General features: G+C 45.9%; 1 protein-coding gene across 1 annotated transcript in view; it reads left to right on the top strand.

Annotated features, from left to right (window-relative positions):
• Nucleotides 1-21,448, top strand: part of LOC134650326 (phosphoribosylformylglycinamidine synthase) — a 39,775-nt gene extending 18,327 nt beyond the window's left edge. The window contains exons 12-23 of the mRNA XM_063505287.1: nucleotides 612-760; nucleotides 1,126-1,329; nucleotides 2,967-3,162; nucleotides 5,825-5,954; nucleotides 7,016-7,131; nucleotides 14,634-14,896; nucleotides 16,181-16,313; nucleotides 16,715-16,816; nucleotides 17,334-17,480; nucleotides 18,297-18,507; nucleotides 19,394-19,629; nucleotides 21,264-21,448. Of these exons, the coding sequence (XP_063361357.1) occupies nucleotides 612-760; nucleotides 1,126-1,329; nucleotides 2,967-3,162; nucleotides 5,825-5,954; nucleotides 7,016-7,131; nucleotides 14,634-14,896; nucleotides 16,181-16,313; nucleotides 16,715-16,816; nucleotides 17,334-17,480; nucleotides 18,297-18,507; nucleotides 19,394-19,629; nucleotides 21,264-21,448 (2,072 nt within the window). The remainder of the gene's footprint in view (nucleotides 1-611; nucleotides 761-1,125; nucleotides 1,330-2,966; nucleotides 3,163-5,824; nucleotides 5,955-7,015; nucleotides 7,132-14,633; nucleotides 14,897-16,180; nucleotides 16,314-16,714; nucleotides 16,817-17,333; nucleotides 17,481-18,296; nucleotides 18,508-19,393; nucleotides 19,630-21,263) is intronic.
• The last annotated feature ends 173 nt before the right edge of the window (nucleotides 21,449-21,621 follow it).

Raw genomic sequence — 21,621 nt, 5'->3', positions numbered from 1 at the left:
TAGAGGCGTGTTCAGATATTTGTGAGCACCTTGAACGCTCCGATATATCTGATGGCGAGTGTGTTCTACAATTCTTACCCTAATTTCTATAGTGCGGACGCATAAAGAAAATCGTATACCCCTACTTAAGTAACCTCGATACTAGCTGTATAGGAAAGTTGATATTTATATAAGGGAACTTATTGATGTTGTATCATATCGTCAGGTGACAACCAAAACTCACTAATTACCTTCACAAATCAAGGTCGATTTTGATTTAATTATTTTTTAGTACTTAATTAGTGAGTTTTGGTTGTCACCTGACGATATGTCTCTGTTGGTACTTGCACACGGAGCATATAGCTTGCGTATGTAGAGTTACTTGCATAGGTAATATGCATCGCGTAAACAACTTTTTAAAGAACCGTGAGTGTCTATGACTCGAGCATGTAACAGCGCGATTCACCGGCGCTAAAGACGCTGGCTTATATACGAGAAAAATTTGCTAGTGAATACTGTTGCGCAAGTGCCTTTATTGTCTCTAGCTACACGCACCGTGTGCTTTCATCACGTGACTCGCACAATGTCGACATACTGATACTAGTTTTATTTATTGTTCATGTTTGTTACAGGAAATATGCCAAGAAAAACATACGACTTGCGACAGGACAAGAGAACCAAATTGCCACTCTCGCTGCCAAAGGACATCACCGTAAAAAGTGCTCTGGATAGAGTTTTGAGACTCGTCAATGTTGCTAGCAAGAGATACCTAACTAATAAGGTAAGCCTACAAATAGATGGCGCTGTTCGGTCCCGTGCATTACTTATGCTTAATAACTGGAGTGTAAAGCGCAGTTTGTGTTACACTTAACCTTAAAAACTTAAATAACTTGATTACACTATGAATGATCGGCTTTTTAATTTTCGATTTACGTCTCGATTATTTTTCTATCGTCAGTACTTAATTTGTTAGTCGAATATAATCTCGAAGTGACACTAGCTCACTCCATTTCTTTCTTAAGCGAATTTGAGTCTTCTTATGAAACCTATTGCGGAAAACTCTGCGCCGTATTTCATTACTGGTAACACACACGCCTCCAATTACTTTCTGGCAGTTAATATGTTATATTTCATTTATATTTGCAGGTGGACCGCTGCGTCACGGGTCTAGTAGCCCAGCAACAGTGCGTGGGTCCACTCCACACGCCTCTAGCCGACTGTGCGGTCATCGCCCTGTCTTACAACGAGCTAGTCGGCTCCGCCACCTCCATAGGGACACAGAACATCAAGGGTCTGCTCGACCCCGCGGCAGGAGCGAGGCTGTCGCTCGGAGAGGCTCTTACCAACTTGGTAGGTTATTATAGCCTACCAAAGCGTGGGTCCACTCCACACGCCTCTAGCTGACTGTGAGGTCATCGCCCTGTCTTACAACGAGCTCGTCGGCTCCGCTACCTCCATCGGGACACAGAACATCAAGGGCCTGCTCGACCCCGCGGCGGGAGCGAGGCTGTCGCTCGGAGAGGCTCTTACCAACTTGGTAGGTTATTATAGCCTACCACAGCGTGGGTCCACTCCACACGCCTCTAGCTGACTGTGAGGTCATCGCCCTGTCTTACAACGAGCTCGTCGGCTCCGCTACCTCCATCGGGACACAGAACATCAAGGGTCTGCTCGACCCCGCGGCGGGAGCGAGGCTGTCGCTCGGAGAGGCTCTTACCAACTTGGTAGGTTATTATAGCCTACCAAAGCGTGGGTCCACTCCACACGCCTCTAGCTGACTGTGAGGTCATCGCCCTGTCTTACAACGAGCTCGTCGGCTCCGCTACCTCCATCGGGACACAGAACATCAAGGGTCTGCTCGACCCCGCGGCGGGAGCGAGGCTGTCGCTCGGAGAGGCTCTTACCAACTTGGTAGGTTATTATAGCCTACCAAAGCGTGGGTCCACTCCACACGCCTCTAGCTGACTGTGAGGTCATCGCCCTGTCTTACAACGAGCTCGTCGGCTCCGCCACCTCCATAGGGACACAGAACATCAAAGGCCTGCTCGACCCCGCGGCGGGAGCGAGGCTGTCGCTCGGAGAGGCTCTTACCAACTTGGTAGGTTATTATAGCCTACCAAAGCGTGGGACAACTTTTTACGCCTCTAGCAATCGCACGATATCGTTACTGCTTGATAGAAATAGCCTGAATCGCTCTATCAAGAGTTGTTTTGGGATAGACTGTGATTCATACTTATAAAGAAGTATAGTTACCAATTAGCACCCTAGATGGCGCAGTTCTCTGTAGCAAAATTCATTCAAGTTTGTATTTTATTTTCGAATAGATGACGCTAAAGTAAAACCCTAAATCGTGCTATTAACAGTTTGTATGTCCATATGTATACCTACTTACTGAAAGATTGACACCTAACATTTCACGGTCCCTTTAAAGGTATTTATATTTTTACTAGCGACCCGCCCCGGCTTCGCACGGGTTAACAAATTATACATAAACCTTCCTCTTGAATCACAATGTATTTTTAAAAAACCGCATCAAAATCCGTTGCCTAGTTTTATTTATTTAGGCCCATATTACAAATACCTTACAGAATAACATACATAAAGATCTAAGCATACGGGACAGACAGACAGCGCGAAGCGACTTTGTTTTATTTATTTATTTTAAACTTTATTGCACAATATAACAAATAAAGTACAAATGGCGGACTTAATGCCTAAAGGCATTCTCTACCAGTCAACCACCAGGCTAAACAGAAACAGTAGTAGGTGCAGGCATTAAACAAAAAAAAAACGCAGAATAGGTAACTTAAGACAAAAAAATATAGCGATATATAATACATACTAACGAAAATAAACTAACATATACATACTATAATTAAATAAACTCACATATATATTACTTTATGTACCCAGTGCAAAGAATACTATGCCTACGATGGACAATTAACCAGTGAGTTTATACTTATATAGTGTTCCTATATTTCTAGGTGTTCGCCGGCATCTCGTCTCTGGAAGACGTGAAGTGCTCCGGCAACTGGATGTGGTCCGGCAAGACGGGCGGCGCGGGCGCGGCGCTGGTGGTGGCGTGCGACGCCGTGTGCGGCGCCATGCGGCGGCTCGGCGTGGCCATCGACGGCGGCAAGGACTCGCTGTCCATGTGCGCGCAAGTTGCTAACGACACTGGTTAGTGATGCTGACGACTTCACACCATGCCTTTCAATGTATTTGTAGGTGCTCGCCGGCATAACGTCTCTGGAAGACGTGAAGTGCTCAGGCAACTGGATGTGGTCCGGCAAGACGGGCGGCGCGGGCGCGGCGCTGGTGGTGGCGTGCGACGCCGTGTGCGGCGCCATGCGGCGGCTCGGCGTGGCCGTCGACGGCGGCAAGGACTCGCTGTCCATGTGCGCTCAAGTTGCTAACGACACTGGTTAGTGATGCTGATGACTTCACACCGTGCCTTTCAATGTATTTGTAGGTGTTCGCCGGCATCTCGTCTCTGGAAGACGTGAAGTGCTCGGGCAACTGGATGTGGTCCGGCAAGACGGGCGGCGCGGGCGCGGCGCTGGTGGTGGCGTGCGACGCCGTGTGCGGCGCCATGCGGCGGCTCGGCGTGGCCATCGACGGCGGCAAGGACTCGCTGTCCATGTGCGCGCAAGTTGCTAACGACACTGGTTAGTGATGCTGACGACTTCACACCATGCCTTTCAATGTATAGCCTGACCAGTAATATATGATAATTGTCAAGAGGGCGCTGTTATTCTCATGTATAGGGTGACAATTCAGTGTAGTATGAAAAAATTAGTTCCAGTGAAATTCCGCAACATGGCGCACCCTCAATAGATCCTGGTTCACCTATATTTGCAAAGAATGTGGATTTTTTAGGGTTCAGTAGCCAAATGGCAAAAAACGGAACCCTTATAGATTCGTCATGTCTGTCTGTCTGTCCGTCGGTCCGTCCGTATGTCACAGTCACTTTTCTCCGAAACTATAAGAACTATACTGTTGAAACTTGGTAAGTAGATGTATTCTGTGAACCGCATTAAGATTTTCACACAAAAATAGAAAAAAAAAACAATAAATTTTTGGGGTTCCCCATAATTCGAACTGAAACTCATAAATTTTTTTTTCATCAAACCCATACGTGTGGGGTATCCATGGATAGGTCTTCAAGAATGATATTGAGGTTTCTAATATCATTTTTTTCTAAACTGAATAGTTTCCGCGAGAGACACTTCCAAAGTGGTAAAATGTGTCCCCCCCCCCCCTGTAACTTCTAAAATAAGAGAATGATAAAACTAAAAAAAATATATGATGTACATTGGTTTGAACGAGATCTAGTAAGTAGTTTTTTTTTATACGTCATAAATCGCCTAAATACGGAACCCTTCATGGGCGAGTCCGACTCGCACTTGGCCGCTTTTTTTAAATTTATTTAGGTAAACAAACAGTCGCTACAAGAAAGGTTTAAATGTAAAGTATTTTTTTTAAACTGTTTGCAGTATATGTGTGACCAACACCGTTCATCACTTATTACTATTATTTATTCTTTGATTATTCGGAGCTTGTACCTCTGGAGCTTAGCTTAGATTTGCACAACTTTGGGAACAAATCAAATTATGTCTTAGTAAGATGGCATATAGTCGAGAAATTGGGACGGGTTCCACCGTGGCGGGGTGGCCAAGGGGTTCAAGGCGTTAGCCCGGATTGCTAAAGACGCCGGTTCGAATCCGGCTTTAACCACTGGAGGGCTTCGTCACTTTTTCTTTAATATATGACATCTATTTTATTTTATAATGTAGATTTGCTCACGTTTTTCTTCAATCCAAAGCAACTACTAAGTATCAGTAATATTTCGTACAGAAATAATTCCTAGCTAGTAAAAGTAGTTAGCCTGCTGTAGTAGTAGTGCCTGGCGTCCGTTGACTCGTTGGGTGGACGATATTCGGAAGATTACGGGTTAGTTCTGGATGAGATTGTCTCAGGATCGGGATAAGTGGCGTACTCGAAGAGAGGCCTATGCTCAGCAGTGGGCGATAAAAGGCTTATATGATGATGATGATGATGAAAATTAGTTGCTATTCAAGCGAGGAGTTCAAATTGTTCTCATTATAACTTTATTTGTAAGAGAGTAAGTGTGTAAAGATCATTGTGAATTATTATGTTCAATATTTAGTCACCTTTTATAGTAAAACTAGGCGTGGCTCACTCCGCGATTTCGTCGCGTCGCTACAAGTACCTAATAAGCAGAAACATGCGGCCCACACCAATTTTGGTGTCAAGCCATAGTAGTTGCTGCGCACCGCTATGGAACGGACGCCTTCTCGCGCTTGCGCTACCTAGCGGTCATATCTGTCGTAATAGACGCGTTTTGTTAGGGAGTGAATCTTCTGTACCTAGTACTATTATTTATTCTGTGGTAAAACCATAAAGTGAACGTGACAAGCATTAGCGTACTTATAATTTATAATAATACCAAAACATTATCCTCGACCTGACCCTATACATCTCTAAGGATAATTTGATTAACTACTATATATTGTAATCTTTTAGTTATGATGACACTTAGAGACATTTACATCTCTAAATAATTTTAGATTATAGTTTTTGTATCTTTGTGTTTTTTTTTCAATAAGTACTATTGTTACTGCGTTTTTTGTAATTCGACATCTAGAGACTTTATACATCTCTATGTTAGTTTGATTTGATATTTACGGCTTAGTTGTATTTTATAATTGTGGATGTGTTTTTTTTTGCTGTATGTTAATTCCATATTGACGTGTAAAAGTGCCCTTGTGGCCTATTTGCTGAATAAATGTTGATATTTGATATTTGATACTTGTTGCAGTCCGTTCGCCTGGAACCCTGGTAGTGTCTACGTACGCGCCGTGCCCTGACATCACCGTAAAAATAGAACCGGCTCTCACAGCCGAGAACTCGGTGCTCGTTCACGTGCCCGTCTCTGCTGGGAAATACAGGTACAATATAAATATCTTATATCAGTACCTACCTTTAAACGAGCAATTCTTGTAAATTTATATATGTATATATTTCGGGGATCTCGGAAACGGCTCTAATGATTTCGATGAAATTTGCTAAATGGGGGTTTTCGAGGGCGAAAAATCGATCTAGGGAGGAAACCCGTATTTTTGAGATTTATATGTTTTCCGAGCAAAGCTCGGTCTCCCAGATATTTAATATTTACACATAAAGGCATTCTGAGTTTTCTGCCAATAAAATCTATGCTTCAAGCGGAAGAAGATTTGATTTTAAAATAGCGATTTAAGCTGTTTTGGACTCCTAGCAATAAAGAGTATTTTTAGACCAGAAACCAAATCAACATGTATTTAGCAAATAGGCCTCAAGGGCACTTATATACGTGGAACATGGAATTTACACGCAAGCAAAAAAAAACACATCAACAATAGGCTACATGACTAATTTTCATTTATGGTATCAATCGATCGGGTTTGTTTTTGGAATCAAATGTCTCTATGGGACCCATTGCATTAAAGCAACCCAAAAGTCAGAAATTATAGTCAAAGCCCGACAGTCGCACTTCACTCGCGAAACGCCCCTCACAAAAGGCTAAGTGAACGTGACGTCAAGGTCACTGAGATCCCATCTTGTAGTATGGACAAAACAAGAAAATTGCGTTTTTGTCGGTGAAATATTGCGTTTATGTATATAGTTGCTATACAATATTTATTAGGATAAAATGTAAGGAATCGAATGGTACCCTTACTTTTATCGTTTTTGGAAGTTTAAAAAAAACTTAAATTTCGAAACTTTCAGGCCCTGTATTTTCGTAAAATTTCCGTATAATTATTTTTATTATCCACATTTTTGAGATAAATTGCTCATTTGCTATGTATTTTACTAGATTTTGTTATAAAATTCAACATATGTCATCATCCCTATTATGAAATACAACATTTACGCGCACGTGTACCCTGTATGTATTAATTATTTTGTATATTTTCGTTAACGTAATTATTTTGTAGATTTTCATAGTTATACCTAAACTAATGTTCCTTAGATTGGGAGGTTCTGCCTTGGCGCAGTGTTACAAGCAACTCGGTGACAACCCGCCTGATCTCGACCAACCGGCCGTTCTGAAGTCACTGTTCAAGACCACGCAGAAACTGTTGAAAGGTAAGACATTTATAAAGTCCGTCAACCAAATCTTGTCAGTAGTAAAAGGCGGCAAATTTGAAAAATCGCGGGTTAGCAACACTGTATTCAAATAATTCCAAAACGCGTGTCATCTGTGTTTTATCTGTGGAATGTGGATCGTGAATGACAGCCGTCACCTTATTTGTTTTCATTCTGAATCGTTTCTGTTTCAAGAGATATTTCTGCTGTCACCATTAAATACCAATACATTAAATAAGAATAAGCAAAGCTGAGGGGCCTACAATATACAATCATGCTCGTTGATGGTAAACATTACTAAAAATTGAGGTTATGACAAGTACTGGAAGAACTCTTTCGAACTTTTAAGATTATGTTCAGTTTTTTGTTTTAGAGTTAAAAGGCATAAATAAAATTAAAACGTATGCCTAAATCTATCCAACAAGACCATAAATTGTGTCCTGGAAACCGTCCATAGCCCACATGTCTAATATTTTCAGCAATCAGTTGTGACTATTTACAAAGGTAAACCTTTTAAACAGTATTAAGAGCCTTGATTATATCGCCGTTCTTTCGCAATATCTACCTAATCCATACATGTTTGTTGCAGGATTAAATCTTGCCCAATATAAAGCGTTCGTAGTAGGTAGTATCTCTTCAGACAATACTTACCTATGGCGGTTTATGTACGTGTACAATGCAACCAAGTCGAAAAGTGACCCTTATCTTATTTACCTTTAAATTAAATAAACACCCAAATATCAGTTGTTTTATTTTTAATATGTATATTGTACAATGTACAATATAATCAAAAAAATTACACAGGTATGTCATATTCATCCAGAACAGTACACTAATTTACATTAACAAGTGGCATATTATATTGTAAATAACAAATACATGCACTATCTAATTATCTGTATTTTGATATGATTTTATTTTAGTAAACTTAGAAGACATAAATAGGGAACAAAGAGAATATAAAAATTTTACCTTCCAATAAAATTATTATTATGTTTCCTTCCACGTCTGAGATCTTCATTGAGAGCGTAACGCCTCCGGTGACCGATAGATGCCGCTAGCGTCTATGTAGTCGCTCCGCCGCCTCGCCGTGACGTAGTTCCGCTTCCCTTTCCTGCAAACAGACGCCCGCCCCCCGCCACTCGCCGCCGCTATGTCATTGTTGAGGAGAAGTACCGTCGGTATAAAAGTAGCCTAGTAGCCTGCCAGGAAGGCATTACTCAGATCTCAGACGTGGAAGGAAACATAATAATAATTTTATTGGAAGGTAAAATTTTTATATTATGTGTTCCGTTCCACGTCTGAGATCTTCATTGAGACCTGTTTATTATCTCCTGGCGGCGAGTCAGCGGGCGCGCAAGCGTTAGGGCTACACCTACTGTCATATAACTCAGAGAAAGAATAAATATATACGCCTTATTGCAACCCATGAAATCACAATAACTCGTTATAATGATGCATTACAGGAAATTGAGAATTTAAACTGTAATCCCAGGTTCGAATCTGACGTTAAACTGGTTTGAGAGATTTCTCATTTGAAATCGCATCCGATCCGCAGAATCTCGGCGATAGGATCGTCTAAAGAAAGAGTCATGTTCCCAATTAACTTAAGCCAAAATATCGCTAAGTAATTGGATAGTTTTCCAGCTAATTTAGTGATTAAGTACATCATGGATCGAAAGTAATCGTAGGCGAGGCCGGATTGGATGACTACTGTGTCTGAAGGAAATAAGCGCAGTGTCCCCTAACATTTTGTGTAATTCTCACAAGTTGACGTACCCAGACTACCTACTGGGTCTATACTTTATTCCGAAGCTTCTAAGAGAGTCCAGTCGGTGAGACACTTATCTGGTTTAGAACCGAATTTCGGACACAAAATAATAGCGTCAAAGTTATCTGTGTAATTGCCTGGGCTACAGTGTAGTAGGGTAAGGTCATTGACCCTGCGGCCTGATGCTAACAGTAAAGGTGCGGCAGCTCTTCTATATAGGTACGTTGTAGGATTATTCAAGTTAGGGCAAGTAATTTGAATAAGATTTCTCGCGTCCCAAGCTGGTGGTTTGGGAGGCGCTGGTCTCGCTATTAATGACGATGGAAGAAGGCATAGTGTCCGATAGTGGTTCACATACAGCACTTGTTACAGGCTTCTGAACAAGTATCATTCTGAAAGCTAACATGGAGAATAGAAATAGATGTCTGAGATAGCTCGCTACTTCACTGGGTATTAGAGGTACCTGGCAGTCGATCTCATTTTTGATGCACCATGAAGATCATTTCTACATTGTGGGCGTACAGCGACCTCGACAAGGGGACGATCTAGATAGTGCTCCCCGGTACTGGTTTTCTAGACAACCAGTACCGGAACCGGAAATACCCGGTTATCGCCGGCTCGGTGTTGGAGCGTCCTATCTGACAGGAGCTACGCCTCGATTCTTAAGGTCGTTGACTCGTAAGGGATGGTGGTCTGACGTTGTGTTCACTAGGACCGCCAGTAAATTGCAAGCTTACCACAGCTGCGAGAAAGCTCTCCTCATCACGCCGTCACAGTAAACAGACTAGCCTGGGAGGTGGAGATATCCATGCCAAGTCGTATCACCGGCAGCTGCCAAACGTGTCGTGGTAGCACTTCAAAGAGTCGACTAAGACATACCGTGGTACAGTGCGAGGGCTCTCGAAAGCGGAGAGGCCGACCAACAAGGTGCCTATCAGGCGAAGATAGTCTCGGCGGCTTCTCGGCGCAGCTGCCAGTCGGGGGACGCAGTGACTTTTTGATAAACCGTCGCCTTTGGGGGTTATACCGACCTGGTAAGTAGCAAGGAACCAGCGCGAACTATAGACGATCTGCTGGCATCAGCAGTTTTTTCGACAACCGTAGTAACGGTTGTATGTTTGTAGTACACTCCTGTCGTCAGCGCTGCAGGTGCGGCCCGTTAACGATTACTCTCCACTTGAAGGGCCTCACTTCGTACATTGTCTACCATTATTAACGGACTACAGGTATAAGGTGAGGACTACGACGGTGCAATCTCCATAAACTAACGTTTGCGAATTTGAGACTGAACAGGAGGCATCGAGTATAGTTTCTGTGAGAAACTCGGCAGCAAGGCAGGTCTGTATGTTGAGAAAACGAAAAACCTTCAGTCAAACTTGTATAGGAGCATGGTAGCATGCTTTTAAGGAAATCGCACTGATGAAATCAAGTCTAAAATCGATTTTGACGCTTTGCTTAACAAAACTGTTTCGATAAAGTCGAAGACAGACAGATGGAAACTGCTGGAGTCCTCCTGGCCCCTTTCTCTTGGCACCGGAAACACAAGCTCGTTCAGGCGCAGCGGGTTTATTTGTCCCATTTTGTTTATTAGGGGCTTGGCGAACGAGTTCGTCTTTGTAAGACGGAACTTAAGCTGGAGAGCGCGGGCAAGCAGAGATATAATTATGTGAACACTGCAAACCTTTTCAATGCCTTCAACCTCGGTTTTGAGCGGAGCACACGGGACCTTGTCTGCCGTCGCCAAGGCGACGGAGGAATCCTTAACCGAAAGCAAGAGTTTAGCGGTCTGCTCGTGCTGTTGCACCATAGCTATAAGCGCCTGCGTACCTCAATGGGGCCATGTGGACAGGGAAAACTGGTACCGTGGTACACGTGGCGCCGGACGGCGGCGGCGTGGCGCCCGGCCGGCGTCGGCTTGGCGGGCTGGATCGACGCGGCCGCTAGCGATATCATTGGGAACGGCAACAGGTAAGTTTTCTTACGAACAGAACATGGGTGCCATTGCAAAGGACGACAGCGTCGTACTTGCAGCATCGACGTAATTGCCGGCGCTATCGTGGCAACCGCCGCCGCTCAGAAGGTGCCGGTGCGTGAGGTGGGCGGCGCCATCGTGGCGGCAGCCACCGCCAGCTCGGGAGGCGCCGGCGCGTGACGCGAGAGGCGCCATCGTGGCGGCAGCCATCGCCAGCTCGGGAGGCGCCGGCGCGTGACGCGAGAGGCGCCATCGTGGCGGCAGCCACCGCCAGCTCGGGTGGCGCCGGCGCGTGACGCGAGGCGCCATCGTGGCGGCAGCCACCGACAGCTCGGGTGGCGCCGGCGCGTGACGCGAGAGGCGCCATCGTGGCGACAGCCACCGCCAGCTCGGGTGGCTCCATCGTGGCGGCAGCCACCAACAGCTCGGGAGGCGCCGGCGCGTGACGCGAGAAGCGCCATCGTGGCGGCAGCCACCTCCAGCTCAGGAGGCGCCGGCGCGTGACGCGAGAGGCGCCATCGTGGCGGCAGCCACCGACATCTCGGGAGGCGCCGGCGCGTGACGCGAGAAGCGCCATCGTGGCGGCAGAGGCGCCGGCGCGTGACGCGAGAGGCGCCATCGTGGCGGCAGAGGCGCCGGCACGTGACGCGAGAGGCGCCATCGTGGCGGCAGCCACCAACAGCTCGGGAGGCGCCGGCGCGTGACGCGAGAAGCGCCATCGTGGCGGCAGCCACCGCCAGCTCAGGAGGCGCCGGCGCGTGACGCGAGAGGCGCCATCGTGGCGGCAGCCACCGACATCTCGGGAGGCGCCGGCGCGTGACGCGAGAAGCGCCATCGTGGCGGCAGCCACCGCCAGCTCAGGAGGCGCCGGCGCGTGACGCGAGAGGCGCCATCGTGGCGGCAGCCACCGACATCTCGGGAGGCGCCGGCGCGTGACGCGAGAAACGCCATCGTGGCGGCAGAGGCGCCGGCGCGTGACGCGAGAGGCGCCATCGTGGCGGCAGCCACCAACAGCTCGGGAGGCGCCGGCGCGTGACGCGAGAAGCGCCATCGTGGCGGCAGCCACCGCCAGCTCGGGTGGCGCCGGCGCGCGACGCGAGAGGCGCCATCGTGGCGGCAGCCACCGACAGCTTGGGAGGCGCCGGCGCGTGATGCGAGAGGTGCCATCGTGGCGGCCAGCTTGGGAGGCGCCGGTGCGTGAGGCGAGAGGCGCCATCGTGGCGGTCAGCTCGAGAGGCGCCGGTGCGCGAGGCGGGCGGCACCCTTGTGGCGGCCCGACACCGGCTCGCAGGTGCGTGAGGCGAGAGGCGCCATCGTGGCGGCCGGCTCGGGTGGCACCGGAGCGTGAGGTGGGCGGCGCCATCGTGGCGGCCGCCACTGGCTCAGGGGGCGCTGGTGAGGCGAGAGGCGCCATCGTGGCGGCCAGCTCGAGAGGCGCCGACGCGTGAGGCGGGTGCTGCCATCGTGGCGGCCCGCCACTGTTTCGCTGGCAGCGCCACCGTAGCGTCTTTCGCCGGCACAGGGGGGGAGGCGTGCGCGTGGCGACTGGCGCCACCATGGTGGCGTAGTTGCACGCAACATCACGGCGACACTGTTGCCCGACGCCTTGATAGATGGCAACCGGCGCGGCGAACGGCCCCGCCGCTGTACTCGTAGTGTTTCCACAGAGTGGCTTCCACGTAACTTATCTCCTTCCACTTTGAGCAGTCGAGATGCAGTAGCGTGCTCCCCGTGGTCCGGTCCGCCTTCACCTTGGCGCCAGGACGGGACCGAGAGGTCCGCGATCCACCCGCGCCGCGACCGCAGCAACAGGAGCGGGCGCGTGACGTCTCTCGGAGTCCCGCGGACCGGAAGCGCCTGCGCCGCGACACTTCGGGCGCCGGCCCGCAGCGTCGCGGCGTCTCGGAGTCACCTCGGACGACAAGAGAAAGTCGACGGCGCCGACGCGGCGAACGACACGAACTGTCGCGTCGAAAACTAACAACACGAGGTAATACTCCCGGGCTCCGAGCACGGGCACCGACCTCGGCCGACACCTGCGGTAATCAGACGAGAACCGGGGCTTTAGCGTCCAAGTAGGCATTCGCAATGCGCTTCCGAACGCCAAATACAGCTAGAATATCATTAAACTGCCTTACCAGATGGTTTGAGACAATCCAAACCTATCCTATTGCAGCGCGGCCCCGGCACCCCACCGCGCCGGGCCGGCACCGCTCCTCGCGGCAGGCACGATGACGCACGTTCCTCTCCGATGCGGAGCGACTTACGTTACCACGCGTTGTAACAAACGACACTTGAAACGACTTGTTGACGCACTTCCTACTTCACTCTCGAAAATGCGAGTTAACGGTAACGATTTTAGCAGCATGGCATGTAAAAGATAATTTAGCAAGAAAAAAGTGGGTAGAATCGAAAAGCACCGTTGGAAGATCGATCCCGAGACCGCCAAAAGACTAGTAGTGGCGATCTCTGGCTATATCTCGCTATTTAATTGAACAACCTTTGGATCGGAAATTTTTAAAGCGCCATGCTGCAAAAATGTTCGCAAAAAAAATTTGCGGACCATCGGTCAGGACGGTCGACGAAACAATGACATAGCGGCGGCGAGTGGCGGGGGGCGGGCGTCTGTTTGCAGGAAAGGGAAGCGGAACTACGTCACGGCGAGGCGGCGGAGCGACTACATAGACGCTAGCGGCATCTATCGGTCACCGGAGGCGTTACGCTCTCAATGAAGATCTCAGACGTGGAACGGAACACATAATATAAGCACTACGTTAGGGAGTTGTTTTTGATATCTTCAAATTTGTTCATCATTTTGATTAACATTGTTTTAACATCGCTTTTAAATTGTCCGTCCATGTTTCAATTTTTTTCAATAAACCGCGAGTGACAATTTGAATTGACGTACGCAGGGCGCGCTCAGCGGAAAAAAAAAATTCTTTTGGTTCGATGTACATTGCTGCTTTTCTTAGCGCAATACTGCTCTTTGAGTGTTGCCCTACTTTAGTTTGCTTTACATTGCTACTGACAAGATTTGGTTGACGGACTATAGCTACAATATTTTCCAAAACAAACATAGAATTAAATATAATAACAATCGAAATCGGACCGCATCCTGCCCTAAGCACTTTGCAGATATGCTAGAGTCTGTGCGGAAAGAGAAGAGTCGTATTGGCCCCATACATTCTACGACTCTTGTTGGTATTGTTCCGTGTAGTAATAATAAGTTTTTGGCAAAAATTTCATTTTTGGTACAAGCTTTTATCGCTGACTGTACTTTTCTTACGACAGACAACTAGTACTCATCGAGACAATTCTAAAAACTCCTAACACAATTAGGTTGCGTTGTTTCATCACAGAGTTCCTATGGCCACCTCCTGTCTCCATCATCAGATCAGCTCGATGGTACCATAATATTGCAAGGTCATCCGATTTACATGTGTATGCAAAATTTCAGCTCAATCGGAAACCGGGAAGTGGATCAAATTTAACTTGCACGATTCCTTTACATAGTTACATACAGGTCGACCTAATAAAATTGTTAATTCATTATCAAGATTTTTCTTGGTAGAATGAAACCGAGGTAAGTCGGCAACCATTTTGATAGCACACGCAGTGCAAGTGTTATTTAAACGTCATAATTTCATAAAAGTTTGACGTTCAAAATAACACTTCCACTGCGTGTGCTATCAAAATCGTTGTAGACTCATCTTGATCTGACTCTATCACAAATAAGACTCCTGTATATATCAATTTCAGAAAAGAAGCTTCTATCCGGCCACGACATCAGCGAGGGAGGTTTCATCACGACCGTCCTAGAGATGGGCATCGGTGGTCTCAGAGGTCTCCACGTAGACCTGCAGGCCCCCGTGTCGGCCATCGAAGCGCTCTTCAACGAAGAGTTGGGCATCGTCGTAGAAGTGGTACCTGAGAATCTGCAATACGTCATCGCCGAGTATAATAACAGTGGCGTGAAAGCGCAGAAGATTGGTGTTACTGGGAAATATGGCATGCGTTCTGAGGTTTGTTCTACATATTTTTAATTAAAGATGCACTTCGGTGGTCTCTTAGGTCTCCATGTAGACCTGCAAGCCCCCGTGTCGGCCATCGAAGCGCTCTTCAACGAAGAGTTGGGCATCGTCGTAGAAGTGGTACCTGAGAATCTGCAATACGTCATCGCCGAGTATAATAACAGTGGCGTGAAAGCGCAGAAGATTGGTGTTACTGGGAAATATGGCATGCGTTCTGAGGTTTGTTCTACATATTTTTAATTAAAGATGCACTTCGGTGGTCTCTTAGGTCTCCATGTAGACCTGCAAGCCCCCGTGTCGGCCATCGAAGCGCTCTTCAACGAAGAGTTGGGCATCGTCGTAGAAGTGGCGCCAGAGAATCTGCAATACGTGCTCGCCGAGTATAATAACAGTGGAGTGAAAGCGCAGAAGATTGGTGTTACTGGGAAATATGGCATGCGTTCTGAGGTTTGTTCTACATATTTTTAATTAAAGATGGACTTATGTGGTCTCAGTGATCTCCACTAACTTTCAAGCCCCCGTGTCGGCCATCGAAGCGCTCTTCAACGAAGAGTTGGGCATCGTCGTAGAAGTGGTGCCAGAGAATCTGCAATACGTGCTCGCCGAGTATGATAACAGTGGAGTGAAAGCGCAGAAGATTGGTATTACTGGGAAATATGGCATGCGTTCTGAGGTTTGTTCTACATATTTTTAATTAAAGATGGACTTATGTGGTCTCAGTGATTTCCACTAACTTTCAAGCCCCCGTGTCGGCCATCGAAGCGCTCTTCAACGAAGAGTTGGGCATCGTCGTAGAAGTGGCGCCAGAGAATCTGCAATACGTGCTCGCCGAGTATAATAACAGTGGAGTGAAAGCGCAGAAGATTGGTATTACTGGGAAATATGGCATGCGCTCTGAGGTTTGTTCTACGAGTATATATCTTATGAACTTCGGCAGTCTCAGAGAGATCTCTGGAGATCCATACAGACCAAGCCCCCATATCGGTCATCTTACACTGGAAAACATGGCATGTATTCTGAGGTTTGTCTTAGTACCTTGGGTCAGACTTGACTTGGTTTTACTTGGGTATCCAGAGGCCGTGAGTTCAAGTCTCACACAGTATTCAGTATTTTTTCCACTTTTAAATTTATGCTAAGCTTAATGGTAAAATTTGGCACGTAGAAAGATTAAGCCCTAAGAAAGGACATACCTAGCCTACTCTATTTCAAGAAACCCACGGGGAAAATGATACGCATCCAATCGCACGCGACCAGTGACTTAACTTTTTGTTGTAGGTTTCCGTGAAAGTGAATGGTGAATCAGTGTTGAAGACTCAGCTGATAGACGTGTACAGAATGTGGGAAGAGACGAGCTACCAGCTGGAGTGCCTGCAGGCCAACTCCGCGTGCGTCAAACAGGAATGGGAAGGTATTAACTAGCTGTTCGTGAACCTTATTGCAATGGAATAAGGTTTAATAATGATTACTCACGGTCACCACACAGGGGCGCTTTGTTACCAGGGGGCCTACCGCAAAAATCGAAGTTAGCAAATTGCGGGCATTTTTATCTGTAACTAATTATGCCTTCATTGGAGTAAAAGAGAAAGATCCTCTCAATTTGCGAAATTCAGTTTTCGCGGTAGCCCCTCCGTAAAACATAACGCCGCGATTTGAACCGTTAGAGTCTGCGCGGAAAGGGAAGAGTCGTTGAATATATCGGGCCCCATACATTTCACGACTCTTCTATTTCCGCACACACTCTACCTCTTATTATTAAATCGCGAGTCGTTGACATGGTTCATCTAATAATTGAGTGATATGTGGTTTCAGGTCTCGAGCAACGCAAGGGAGTAACGTACAATGTGACCTACGATCCTACAGCAGCTGTGATCAAGTCCAAGTCCGTGAGGGTTGCAGTTCTTCGTGAAGAAGGTATATGATAAAAGTGTGAACTACTTACATATATGGGTGAATCAACTATTTCTTGTCACTCGTTGCCATGGTTACGTTCTCCTGGGTCACTCATTAAACCCCAATTTTCAGGCATTCAAATCACGCTTTTTTGTGATACTTATAAACCCTTTCCATTGAGGGTCGTCTACCAAACGTGTCAGAAGGTGGTGTACAATGTCTTCTAACAAACTATGCTACTATTATTGTCTCTTGGCTATCCGGAGAGAATAACAACAAGAAATAGTTGATCCACCCATATATCGCTTTCTGTAAGATGAAGAAAAAGGGAGATGGGTTAACTTTTGGCGCAATTTCTAACGCCAATAAGGAATTCGAGACCTTACGATTTACTTAGGCTAAGCTATGGAAATACAGGGCAGTGGAATTTTCGGAAAATGTCCGTTTTTAAATTATTGTTTAATGGGTTGCTGAGTATGCATCATTTTAGTAAGTAAAATGTGTCAAACGATTATAACAAGTTGTAATATGGTTTCAGGAACGAACGGCGACCGTGAAATGATCGCTTCACTGTTGATGGCCAACTTCGAAGTCTTCGATGTGACCATGAGCGACTTGCAGAACGGCAAGATCACGCTTGACGCTTTCAAGGGACTTGTGTTCCCCGGTGGATTCAGTTATGCAGGTGAGAATAATGCCATCGTCATCGTGAACCTTGGAATGTACGAAGGTTGATATTGGTATGTATCTGGTCAAACCAGTTTGTCAGTAAATAAAAACAAAAAAAACTATACTCATCCTTTTTATTTGGGTTCTAGTACTAGTGTAAGACAATGATAGTATGATTCTCTCTGTATATGTTTGAAATGAGACAGTCCTTTGACAAACTATAGCCTCGTGAGTCAGTTGACGTCTTTTGTTAAAGAATCTTCCCGGGGGACAGATTTCGAGCGAACTGTATAAACGACTTTTAGTTTTATTTGTAACTGTATTACTTTGATGCGGTTTGATCATTAATAAATTTAATAATCCTTGTAAAAATACTAGAGATGCCCCAAATAGCGGGTTTGGCCGAATACCGAATATTCGGCATGAGATGCGAACATTGTGAGTCAGAATTATTATTAAAACTGTTCGCCAACAAAGCACAACGTTTGCTAAGATATATTTTTTGTAAAACAGAACTAATGAATGTAGTTAGAGTCAATCAAATCAGACCCATGATAAAAAATACTTAAAATATTTCATGATCAACAAATGCTTAAAAAAGGGTCTTCCTAATTAACAACATTTCCAATAATACATTTTAAATATTAAAAATAGGTACCTAATTTTTGGTATTTTTTGTGTTATTTTTCTTTTTAGGTAGGGGCAACAGGTATTCGGTATTCGGCCGAATAGTAGGCAACATTCGGCCGAATACCGAATAGTTGCCGAATATTCGTGGCTTCTCTAAAAAATACGATAAATTGCCAACATGCAAATTTTGTTCTGTCAACAGACACCCTCGGCTCAGCTAAAGGTTGGGCGGCCGGCATCCTGTTTTCCAACTCGCTGAGCTCCCAGTTCGCCCACTTCAAGGACCGAAGCGACACGTTCTCGCTGGGCGTGTGCAATGGCTGCCAACTCATGGCTCTGCTTGGCTGGATCGACCCTGAGACCAAGGCGCAGAACAAGACACAAGTGTTCTTGGACCATAATAAGTCGGAGAGGTACGTTTAGATTTTTAGCTGGTGTTTGATGCATCAAACGTCTTAGATCGAATGTTTTTTGTCAGTGTATTTTGTTTGTTGTTTGCTTGCTAGGTAGTCTATTTGTCAATCAAAAATTGAGCACATATCAGCTTTGGAAAGGGAAACGACGAAGTGTAAAGGCTGACCTTGGCAGGCTTAGGTTGTAGAAATTGGTATTGATGATTAAATAGTAATCGGTAAAAACATATAATTAGATCTCTATGACATGACATTGTATCCGGTTTGATTTTATAAAAACTGGAGCCGTCGCACTCGATTCCTTGAGTAGGACGTAGTAACTAATTGTACAGTCGGCATCAAATAAATAGTGTCGCCCAAAGTGACCAATTATATCGGAACACATTCATATTTTTATGATAACAAAGGTGTAGTAACACTTGGGCCGGTAACTATCTATTTGATGCTGACTGTATCAACCAAAAGGTCCCTAAGGACACTTTTTTTTAGAAAACAAACAACCTTTTACAAAAAAGTCTTACAAAAATAACTAAAAATAGGCCTAAGTTTCAAACGTTACCAAGTAGACTATTGAAAATGAAAAATGAAACAAAAAGTTTTTTTTTTATTATTTCTGTTAAACGATACAGGTTCATTAACTCGTCCGATCTCACGACCCGAAAACTAATTTTGTCGTTGTCTCCCGGTATGGCTCACCATTTGAGCCGTGGGAGTTGAAGTGGGAGGTTTTGAAATTCGTGGGAAATCTGGAAAATTTATTTACGGCTCATATTTGAGCCCTTGGGATAGGACAGGTTAATAAGGTTGAGATTTCCTAGCAAACATTACCTGTGGCAGGAGACTATTACAACTAATTATAGGTTTTTTTTTTTTTTTGTTTTCTTAGATTCGAATGCCGCTGGAGCGCAGTAAAGATCAGCGCCGGCCACGACACGGACGTGTGGTTCCGCGGCATGGCGGGCAGCACGCTCGGCGTGTGGGTCGCGCACGGCGAGGGCCGGTTCACCGCCACTGACGCAGCCCTAGCCAACATGCAGGCGCAGCGGCAGATCGCCATGCAATACGTCGACGATAACGGGGTACCCACTGAGACTTACCCGATGAATCCCAACGGCAGTCCAAGTAAGTATATAGTTTGTAGCTTTCTAATAGACCCCGAAGGCTAATCCTATTGTCTATTGTTCACTAAAACCGCACGTGCTACTTACCTGCAAAAAAGGGTCCTAATTATTCTATTTGGCACCTGAGCGCGGGCTAGTCCAACGCTCAAAAAACCAGTGTAGGTGCGCTCTCCGATAACGCGCCTTTGTTACGCATCTCGATGACACATTTTAGACTGGTTCTGTAGCGTTCGACTCGCCGGCACTCGGTAACCGAAGTACCGATTTTTTATGCAGGTGGTTGTGGCACGTGGCACGAGCGGTTTTTCTTTACAATAGACAATAGGATTAGCCTTCGGGGTCTATTAGAAAGCTACAAACTATACCTACGTTACATTTTTCAATATATTATCGCTGTACAGTGGCCATCAGGCGGAGCGACCAGGGTGTTCACAAGATCTGAACACGCACTCTAACGCTCTGACAAAAAAGGCGTGTTCAGATATTTGTGAGAGTTTTAGCCGGTCCGATATATCTGATGGCGACTGTACAAAGGCAGTTTCACTGTCACCGACTCCGCACAGTCGCAGCGGCAGATAGCCATGCTAAGGCGAAGGTACTAGATGAATGCTAATGGCATTTTGGCACTCGAAAAGGCCTGCGCTCGGCAGGGCCAGTTTCGCTGCGACTTAAGGGTCGGTTGCGCTATATAGTCTTTTACCGTTAAAAAGTTCGTTACATTTTATTACATGAGAAGTTTTATAGTTCTCTGTTACATTGATCGCATTGAGTGACATTGATCAATCCATCACTTGTGATTGGGGCAATAAGGTTTATTCAACTTTTCTGCGCAATTTAGTATTTCGGTTCCTTAAGATGGTATTTCCACCTAACCAATTTCTTGGTCCAATGCGCATTGCGTCTCACTCTCTCATTAAGCAAAATGTGAGACGCAAACACACATTGGACCAAGAAATTGGACAGGTGGAATACCACCCTTAGAGAGACTTAAATACTCCATGTCTGTGGCGTAAAATCAGCCTCAAATCAAATAATGAATTTCCGACCCTAGTACTTTAGTCATAATAGTACATTATTGTCGAGGTTCGGAAGTAGCTGCTTGCAGGCTGAGGATTCGTTTTAAACGGACGACCTTGGGAGTCCGTTTAATTGAATCCGAAGCCAGCAAGTAGCCTTCCAGCCGAGTCATATATAGTGCTTTTCTCAAAAATGGTGCAAGAAATAGAAATATTTTACAGAAGCAACGTTCTAATTTTCACAGAAAAAAGTAAAACCATTAAAAAGATTTGCTTGCCGCATTTAAAAAAAAAGAAGTGTATTTTTCTGCTGAAAATACGCCAACGTATTTGAGACACCTAAATAGTCGCGGTACCAACATTATAATAATAAGTGCTGATTTGGCTGTTTAATGGACCTATGCTTTCATTTGATATGGCCATTTAAAGTTTTAAAAAGTTTCGAACTCGTTAAATAATGGGATTTGTATGCGACATTGCAGTCCCGAAATCGAGACTGCAATGTTTTTAACTTTTTAATTTTTTGAATGACCATAAACTACGCACTTCGCGACCTATTTTTTAACCGGCACCGTCGACTTTGCCGTTCATTTTTGAGAAAAATCCATTTGTATTCCAGTGGGCATCGCCGGCGTGCGCTCCCCCGACGGCCGGCACGTGGCCATGATGCCGCACCCCGAGCGCTGCGTGCTGCGCTGGCAGTGCGCCGCGCCGCCCGCCTCCCCCGCCGCACACCCCCGCAGCCAGGCCTCGCCCTGGCTGAGACTCTTCCAGAACGCATACACGTGGGCTGAGAAACATTAAGAGCCAACAGGAGTGGTCATTTCTCCATACAAACGTACTCGACTGTTTCCTCCGTGGGTTTTGAAGCTAGAGCAATGATTTTTTCAACACAGATTAATATTGTCAATATCTGTGTCGGACCGTTTTGCTTTTTTTGATATTTTTGTTTTTTAAGGCGCTAGAGCCCTTCAAAA

Source organism: Cydia amplana, chromosome 8, assembly GCF_948474715.1.
Source record: "Cydia amplana chromosome 8, ilCydAmpl1.1, whole genome shotgun sequence".
Classification (NCBI taxonomy): domain Eukaryota; kingdom Metazoa; phylum Arthropoda; class Insecta; order Lepidoptera; family Tortricidae; genus Cydia; species Cydia amplana.
The sequence above is the reverse complement of the archived record's forward strand: the minus strand, read 5'-3'. Positions and strand labels throughout refer to the sequence as shown.